Here is a 9,484-nt window from a genome sequence, read left to right as displayed (position 1 = left end):
TTGCTTAGTAACACAAATTGCTAATCAGCCAATCACATGGCAAAACTCAATGCATTTAGGCATCTAGACGATGACTTGCTGAAGTTCGAACTAAGCATCAGAATGGGGAAGAAAGGGGATTTAAAAGAGAAATGTGGAATTTTCTTTTCCCTCCAGTTATACTTACCTAGGTGAATACAGCATCTGTCCTCCGCTGGCTCCAAGGGTAAAAACTCAGTGATCATATGACCGCTGAGTTCTCACAGCCGCTCTGAGCAGAGTGACTGTCAGTCACGGCTCTCTGCTCTGCCCCTCCCAGCCCCTTGGCTGTGAATGGGAGAAAGTGGCTGGCTTTCGCTCCCAGTGGCTCGCTGAGAGGATGAGCCAGGTGCTGCTCCAGTCTCTGAGGTGGATCCAGACTTTGAAGTCGGGATCTTTCCCCAGCCTGGAACAGCTGAGTGACGTCAGCTGACAACTGGCTGAAAAAGGGTCACAGGAGCGCAGGACGAATTGCAGAGCTTTGGCAGTATTTCTCCTTTGAACGTGACATGGTTGGTGGTGCCAGACGGGCTGGTCTGAGGATTTCAAAAACTGCTGATCTACTGGGATTTTCACACACAACCATCTCTATGGTTTACAGAGAATGGTCCGAAAAAGAGAAAATATCCAGTGAGCGGCAGTTGTGTGGAGGAAGATGCCTTGTTGGTGTCAGAAGAGAATGGGCAGACTGGTTCCAGAAGACAGAAAGGCAACAGGAACTGATATCAATATGGACCAAATCTCTGAGGAATGTTTCTGACACCTTGTGGAAAGGCCACGAAGAATGAAGGCAGTTCTGAAGGCAAAAGGGGGCCCAACCCGGTACTAGCAAGGTAGATTTAATAAAGTGGCCGGTGAGTGTACATTTCCAATATGGCGGACCCATGGCGGTAACGGCATACATCGTCTGATGTGGCGGACCCCATGGCGGTGACGGCATACATCGTCTGGTGTGGCGGACCCCATGGCGGTGATGGCATACATCGTCTGATATGGCGGACCCCATGGCGGTGATGGCATACATCGTCTGATATGGCGGTGATGGCATACATCGTCTGATGTGGCGGACCCCATGGCGGTGATGGCATACATCGTCTGATGTGGCGGACCCCATGGTGGTGACGGCATACATCGTCTGATGTGGTGGACCCCATGGCGGTGACGGCATACATAGTCTGATGTGGCGGACCCCATGGCGGTGACGGCATACATCGTCTGATGTGGCGGACCCCATGGCGGCGACGGCATACACTGTCCAACATGGCGGACCATATGGTGGTGACAGTATGGGGGCCCCTATCCTGGGGGGGGCAGGGTATGTATATGGGTGTTCAGTATCAGAATAAAGGCTTGTCAGGGGTTCTAATCCTACTGAAGTCCGGACTGAGAAGTTATGTCTTTATTTACACTGTAATGAGAAATGACTACTAATCTACATACACACAGAGATCATACTTCTAGAAGACAGTGATGAGGTCTATCAGGAAGATCGGGGCCTCTCCTCCAAGGGGCCTGGTGACACCAGCATCTTCCCACAGTGAGATAACTCTCCGTCCCTGTCCTCCTCTTACCCGGACGGTCTCCAGGCTGGCCCCCTCCAGCAGGACGATCAGTCTCTTTTCCCTCTTCCTTTTTATCTTTGGGTGTGCCGGCTGCTCTCCATCGTCCATGTGCTGCCTGCGCGCCGCCATCTTTGTTTCTTTTAGAGACTTCCGGTTCCGACGGCCATATTGCGGTTGTCATGCGGGGAGGCGGAACCTTAGGGAGCAGTGACAAGTGCCGGCCGAGCCTGACATCTAAGAGAGCACTTCCGGTGTCCTTCTACTGCCGGGGCTGAGACACGTGATAGAGCTGAAGAGAAGGTGAGAGACCCGGGAAGGGGGATACAGAGGAGGGTGACAGCCTACATGTGTGTCCTCTATAGGGGCCCCGAGAGGAGGCTAAGTCCTACTTGTATGGGGACCCTGGTGGAGGTAGAAGCAGCTTATAGGGGAGTCCTGGAAGCTGATCAGAATCCTCCATCTCCAACCAACCCTCATCTGGGACCCCTGATCCTCACCCATAACTCCCTGGTCCTCATCTCAGGTCCTTACCCCTGACTCCCTGGTCCTCATCTCAGGTCCTTACCCTTAACCCCTAGGTCCTCATCTCAGGTCCTTACCCTTGACCCCTAGGTCCTCATCTCAGGTCCTTACCCTTGACCCCTAGGTCCTCATCTCAGGTCCTTACCCTTGACCCCTAGGTCCTCATCTCAGGTCCTTACCCTTGACCCCTAGGTCCTCATCTCAGGTCCTTACCCTTGACCCCTAGGTCCTCATCTTAGGTCCTTACCCCTGATCCCCAACTCAGGTCTTTACCCTTGATCCTTGCCCCTGACCCCCTGGTCCCCATCTCAGGTCCTTACCCCCCGACCCCCTGGTCCCCATCTGAGGTCCTTGCCCCCCGACCCCCTGGTCCCCATCTGAGGTCCTTGCCCCCCGACCCCCTGGTCCCCATCTGAGGTCCTTGCCCCCCGACCCCCTGGTCCCCATCTGAGGTCCTTGCCCCCCGACCCCCTGGTCCCCATCTGAGGTCCTTGCCCCCCGACCCCCTGGTCCCCATCTGAGGTCCTTGCCCCCCGACCCCCTGGTCCCCATCTGAGGTCCTTGCCCCCCGACCCCCTGGTCCCCATCTGAGGTCCTTGCCCCCCGACCCCCTGGTCCCCATCTCAGGTCTTTGCCCCCCTGGTCCCCATCTCAGGTCTTTGCCCCCTGACCCCCCGGTTCCCATTTCAGGTTCTTTTCCTCGACCCCTGTCCTTGTTCCTGATCCCCAATCCTTGCCTGTTACCCCCTCCCCCACCTCATCGTAGGTCCTTACCCTTGAACCCCTGACCCACTGGTCCTCGTCGCGGGTCCTTGCCCCTGACCCCCCCTGGTCCTCAAATACCTGACCTCACTCAGGACATGCTAGTTGCTTGGCTGCGGGACTTCAGAAAAAAGCTCAGTTGTATCAGACTGTCACCCTAATCTGTAGCTTTGCTTCCCTACGCACCCCCAGTGTATGATGTAACCGATTAGTAATTCACCCGGTGCAGTCAGTGCAGGAGGAGTCCAGACACACCGGAGGTTAATAGATGTCTGCGTAGTGGAGTCTTTATAGAAATAGCCGCATACGTTTGGCAAGCTTTGCCTTGTTTTTGAAGCAATTTGTCCTCCCAGACATTTGTCCTCCCAGACATTTGTCCTCCCAGACATTTGTCCTCCCAGACATTTGTCCTCCCAGACATTTGTCCTCCCAGACATTTGTCCTCCCAGACATTTGTCCTCCCAGACATTTGTCCTCCCAGACATTTGTCCTCCCAGACATTCGTCCTGCGAATCTGCTTGTACATTCGTTCTGTGTCAGTTGGCCAAAAGCAAATGTTCTTCAGGTTATTTTCTCTTCTGAACAAATGTTACTTTTTTGGATACTTATGGCCACTAGATGGAGCTGAGGAGCATAGGAAGTAAAACTCTGTAACAAGAGATACAATGTAACCATTCTAGAGAACTCTAGAGCAGGGCCTCCAAACTACAGCCGCTACAAAATTTTATCCAGCCCTCAGCAAGGGTCAGGGGTGTATCCTCGACGTGCACAGATTCAGGGTTAAGGTCAGCAGAGGCTGTCTATGTGCTCGGCTTCAATGCAAGGGGGGCAGGCTCTGATGGGAACTCTCGTGTAAGGGGGGCAGGCTCTTATGGGGAACCTGATGTAAATGGAGGACTCTGATGGGCACCTTGAGGTAAGGGGGTAGGCTGTGATGGGGACTCTGATGTAAGGAGGGACAGACTATGATGAGAGCTGTGATGGGGACCCTGATGTAAGGGAAGGACTTTGATGGGGACCTTAAGGTAAGGGGGCAGGCTATGATGGTGACCCTGATGTAAGGGAAGAACTCTGATGGGGGGCCCTGATGTAAGGGGGGATGGACTGTGATGGGGACCCTGATGTAAGGGGGGGGGCTCTGATGGGGACCCTGATATAAGGGAGGAACTCTGATGGAGGCCCTGATGTAAGGAGGGACAGACTTTGATGAGAGCTGTGGTGGGGACCATGATGTAAGGGAAGGACTCTGATGGGGGCCCTGATGTAAGGAGGGACGGACTGTGATGGGGACCCTGATGTAAGGGAGGAACTCTGATGGAGGCTTGATGTAAGGAGGGACAGACTTTGATGAGAGCTGTGATGGGGACACTGATGTAAGGGAAGGACTCTGATGGGGGCCGTGATGTAAGGAGGGACAGACTTTGATGAGAGCTGTGGTGGGGACCCTGATGTAAGGGAAGGACTCTGATGGGGACCCTGATGTAAGGGAAGGACTCTGATGGGGGCCATGATGTAAGGAGGGACAGACTTTGATGAGAGCTGTGGTGGGGACCCTGATGTAAGGGAAGGACTCTGATGGGGGGCCCTGATGTATGGAGGGATGGACTGTGATGGGGACTCTGATGTAATGGGGGGGCTCTGATGGGGACCCTAATGTAATGGGGGGGGCTCTGATGGGGACCCTAATGTAAGGGAGGAACTCTGATGGGGGCCCTGATGTAAGGAGGGACGGACTCTGATGGGGACCCTGATGTAAGGGAGGAAATCTGATGGAGGCCCTGATGTTAGGAGGGACAGACTTTGATGAGAGCTGTGATGGGGACCCTGATGTAAGGGAAGGACTCTGATGGGGGCCGTGATGTAAGGGAAGGACTCTGATGGGGGCCGTGATGTAAGGAGGGACAGACTTTGATGAGAGCTGTGATGGGGACCCTGATGTAAGGGAAGGACTCTGATGGGGACCTTAAGGTAATGGGGCAGGCTATGATGGGGACCCTGATGTAAGAGAAGAACTCTGATGGGGGGCCCTGATGTATGGAGGGATGGACTGTGATGGGGACTCTGATGTAATGGGGGGGCTCTGATGGGGACCCTAATGTAATGGGGGGGGCTCTGATGGGGACCCTAATGTAAGGGAGGAACTCTGATGGGGGCCCTGATGTAAGGAGGGACGGACTCTGATGGGGACCCTGATGTAAGGGAGGAAATCTGATGGAGGCCCTGATGTTAGGAGGGACAGACTTTGATGAGAGCTGTGATGGGGACCCTGATGTAAGGGAAGGACTCTGATGGGGGCCGTGATGTAAGGGAAGGACTCTGATGGGGGCCGTGATGTAAGGAGGGACAGACTTTGATGAGAGCTGTGATGGGGACCCTGATGTAAGGGAAGGACTCTGATGGGGACCTTAAGGTAATGGGGCAGGCTATGATGGGGACCCTGATGTAAGAGAAGAACTCTGATGGGGGGCCCTGATGTAAGGAGGGATGGACTGTGATGGGGACCCTGATGTAAAGGGGGGGGGGTCTCTGATGGGGACCCTGATGTAAGCAGGGGGGGGCTCTGATGGGGACCCTGATGTAACGGAGGCTTTAATGCAAAGGGCACTGATGGGGATTTACCTTGATTTGCCAATTCCCTCTAGCGTTCTCTAGAATTGTTACATTGTATCTCTTCCTAAAAAGCGGTATGTATTTCATATGCTCCTCATCTCCATCCAGTTGCCATAATGTGATCTTTATGCCGCTCATTATAAAAGATGTATTGTTCAGTAGAGGACATGGCCTAAAGAACATTCGTTTTTTCCCATTGCACACAGAACTGATGTCCATGAAGACTTATTGACGCACGTTTTTTTCACTGTGCGTTTTGCACTGGCATCAGTCCTGATTATAAGGTGCATTTTTAGTTTCACGCACCTTGAATGATGATTCGTTTTCCACATATATTTCTTTGCTTTTTGATTGTTACAGGTTTCTTTGCACGGCGCTTTTTGTGCCATTTTTATGTAGGATGTGTTTGTCCTATTATGTTGAAATACATAATTTTATGTTCACTTGGTGATTATTGTGCACATTGTTTCATCACAATCCATATTGCACTTAGTTTGGTCTGGTTTCAGGCCTTTTCATTTTTATGTATTATTTATGATGTGTTTATAGTTTCATGCATTTATACCTTTTATGCACCTTTTTATGATTAGTGTTGCACATATTTTTTGCCATTTGATTTTGGCACTGTGGTTTTATGTGCACTTTCATTTAGGATGTGTTAGTCCTATTATGTTGAATACATCATTTTATGTTCACTTGTTGATTATTGTTCATGTTGTATTTCATCACCATCTATATTGCACTTAGTGTGGTCTGGGCTCAGGCCTTTACATTTTTATGTATTATTTATGTTCACTTGCTGATTATTACTCACGTGGTCTTTGCCGCAGTTCATATCGCACCTAGTTAGGTCTGGATTCAGGCCTTTATACTTATCACCTTTTTGTTTTGGGGTTATTGTTTTCTGTCCCCCCCCCCCCCCTCTTCGAATTATTGTGTCCTTAGTACTATTGATATTAGCGCACGCTGCAACACCATTTTATTTTTGTTTCTTTGGACAAATGTCTGCAAATTCTTTGTATGTAGACCCCAATGTATAAAGTCTCTAATAAAGTTTTTGTTTTTTTTTATCTTCCCTGAAGTCATGGCACAGAGTCTAAAGGAACTTGCTAGCCGGTTTGCTGGTGGGCCCCGTGGTATGGGGACGGGTCTGAAACTATTGCTGGCAGCTGGAGCCTTGGGTTATGGAGTCAGAGAGTCCGTCTTCACAGGTAGGTTCATCTTTGTTCCCCCTCCTCATAAAAACCATGAGTCCAAAAGACCCCTGGGGGTTTATTTACTAAAGCTGGAGAGTCCAAAATCAGACTCCCTTCTGCATAGAAACCAATCGGCTTCTAACCTCAGCTTGTTCAATGAAGCTTTGGCAATGAAACCTGGAAGCTGATTGGTTTCTATGCAGAAGGGAGTCTGATTTTGGACTCTCCAGCTTTAGTAAATAAACCTCCTGATGTCTCCTGTGGGCTCCATTGGATGTATTGCAATGCAGATGACAATGTAATATATTCCTCCCCGTCTATTTCAGCCGACGTTGTGTCCATACCCCACACATGTAGTGCAATTGCCATTTCCCTACACGTGCCGGACCTACGGGCATATGTGCCTTTGCGTGTATGCACAGAGTACTTTAACTTTTTTAAAATTATTTTTTGTTACTGTATTTACACTTTTTGTTTTTAACTTTATTGCTATGGCAAGGGGGGTTAACAAGCTCCCTATGTGATAGCATTGGGCAGGTGTTCTTTATGGAGACATCAGGGGTCTATTAGACCCCACATGTCTCCCCTGCCTTCCAAGCAGCTAAACCAGGGGTGTCCAAACTATAGCCCTCCAACTGTTGAAGTGCTACAAGTCCCATCATGCCTCAGGGTGTCTTGCCTGTGGATGTCAGAGTCTTTCAAGGCCTCATGGGACTTGCAGTTCCTCAACACCTGGAGGGCCATAATTTGGACACCCCTGAGCTAAACCATCACACATCATGCTTGATTAGCTGCTTTTCTGGCTGTAACAGCCACTGAATGGGAACTGATGGAAGTGGCAAAATCATCGCAGTTTCCAGGTTCATTCCTCACAGAGGAGATGGGGGGAACGGAGGTGACATTTGCCGGGCCTAGTGATTGGTTACTAGGCTCGAGCACTGTCAAAGAGAAGGTCCCATGCTCCCCCACACCTAGAAAAGCAGTCAGGGAGCACTATTAAGGCCATTATTGGACCTTTGTAAAGACACAGTCACATCAGCATCCTTCAGCAAGGTGACGGTGTGTCTTAAAGCGGAACGTTTCCCATAACAACTTGATAAAAAAATGTTCTTTAGTAAGGAAGATAGATTCCACATTTAATAATGAGGCTACCAAAATTAGAGTATGTAAATTTGCCTCCAGCATTGCTCCCATTTCTTCTTGCTGGAGGCGGCCATTTGGCTGAAACCCAGAGCCCCTGAGCAGCAGTAAATCTTTACACTGTCAGCAGATCGGCCTCCACATTTTCCACACAGTGCCGAAAAATAGAGAACAACTGAGCATGTGCTGAGTCCTGACCTCAACGCCATAGAACACCTTTGGGGTGAATTAGAGCGGAGACTGTGAGCCAGGCCTCCTCCCCCGACATCAGTGCCTGACCTGACAAATGTGCTTCTGGAAGAATGGTCCAACCTTCCCATAGACACCCTCCTAAACCTTGTGGACGGCCTTCCCAGAAGAGGTGAAGCTGTTATAGCTGCAAAGGGCGGGGCCAACTCAATATTGAACCCTACGGACTAAGACGGGGGGGGGTCATTAAAGGTCATATGCGTGGAAAGGGTGGGGCCAACTCAATATTGAACCCTATGGACTAAGACGGGGGGGTCATTAAAGGTCATATGCGTGGAAAGGGCGGGGCCAACTCAATATTGAACCCTATGGACTAAGACGGGGGGGGTCATTAAAGGTCATATGCGTGGAAAGGGTGGGGCCAACTCAATATTGAACCCTGCGGACTAAGACTGGAGGGGCCATTAAAGGTCATGTGTGTGGAAAGGCAAGGCCAACTCAATATTGAACCCTACGGACTAAGACTGGGGGGCCATTAAAGGTCACGTGTGTGGAAAGGCCGGCCAATTCAATATTGAACCCTACGGACTAAGACTGGGGGGCCATTAAAGGTCATGTGCATGGAAAGGCAGGCGGCCCAATACTTTTGGCAATATAGTGTATGTAGTGACCTGTTCCCTGTACTGTATAGTGGGGCATAGACCGACTTGGAGGGTTTCAAGTTGGAGGTCATTGGAAGGTCTTTGCTGTTCTGCAGCCATGCATTGACCCTGTGGCTGTGAGCGCCTCCGGGGGAAGGAGGGGGGGGGTTGACCCTGTGGCTGTGAGCGCCTCCGGGGGAAGGGGGGGGGTTGACCCTGTGGCTGTGAGCGCCTCCGGGGGTAGGAGGGGGGGGGAGTTTACCCTGTGGCTGTGAGTGCCTCTGGGGGAAGGAGGGGGGGGGGGGAGTTGACCCTGTGGCTGTGAGTGTCTCCAGAGGGGCGTTGACTGGACTGATGTAAATTGTTTGTAATGCTCTGCCAACTATTACAATGTGGTATAAAGTGGCTAAATAAATGGCATCTAACAGTCATCTACGTCTCTTCCCAGTGGAGGGAGGTCACAGAGCCATCTTCTTCAACCGCATCGGTGGAGTTCAGCAGGACGCCATCCTCGCTGAGGGTCTTCATTTCAGGTACTGCTCTTCCAGGGGTGCATGTGTTCTGTGCTGGGGTAACAGAGCTCCATAGAGTCCAATGGTGGGAAAGGTAAAGAGAACCTGTTCTGAGAGACTTGCAGAGGCAGCCATTGCTGACCTCCTCCTGGGAATAATTATGCAATTGGCAAACATTTGGCTCACTTTGGGTGCACCTCTGATTGGGGTCCGGCCTCTTCTTTAGGAAGCTTTATTACACCAGGGATAGTTTATAAATGTAAGCACGGGGAGGGGGAGCGAGCGAATGTTATTTATAGAGGTCAATTGTTAGCTGCATTAATCTGGAGGGG

General features: G+C 50.9%; 1 protein-coding gene and 1 long non-coding RNA gene across 2 annotated transcripts in view; one reads left to right on the top strand and one right to left on the bottom strand.

The window, feature by feature from the left end:
* EMG1 (EMG1 N1-specific pseudouridine methyltransferase) overlaps positions 1-1,746 on the bottom strand; it is a 16,676-nt gene extending 14,930 nt beyond the window's left edge. The window contains exon 1 of the mRNA XM_089662755.1: positions 1,590-1,746. Within this exon, the coding sequence (XP_089518881.1) occupies positions 1,590-1,709 (120 nt within the window). The 5' untranslated portion in view covers positions 1,710-1,746. The remainder of the gene's footprint in view (positions 1-1,589) is intronic.
* LOC149435341 (uncharacterized) lies at positions 1,741-9,152 on the top strand. The gene is made up of 3 exons (XR_016308508.1): positions 1,741-1,880; positions 6,557-6,685; positions 9,089-9,152. It is a non-coding gene; the product is annotated as an uncharacterized LOC149435341 (long non-coding RNA).
* The last annotated feature ends 332 nt before the right edge of the window (positions 9,153-9,484 follow it).

This window comes from Staurois parvus, unplaced genomic scaffold (assembly GCF_062004578.1).
Source record: "Staurois parvus isolate SC_StPar_1 unplaced genomic scaffold, SC_StPar_1.0 ptg001533l, whole genome shotgun sequence".
In the NCBI taxonomy this organism is placed as follows: Eukaryota; Metazoa; Chordata; class Amphibia; order Anura; family Ranidae; genus Staurois; species Staurois parvus.
Note: the sequence above shows the minus strand (reverse complement) of the source record. Positions and strands in the feature narration are given on the sequence as shown.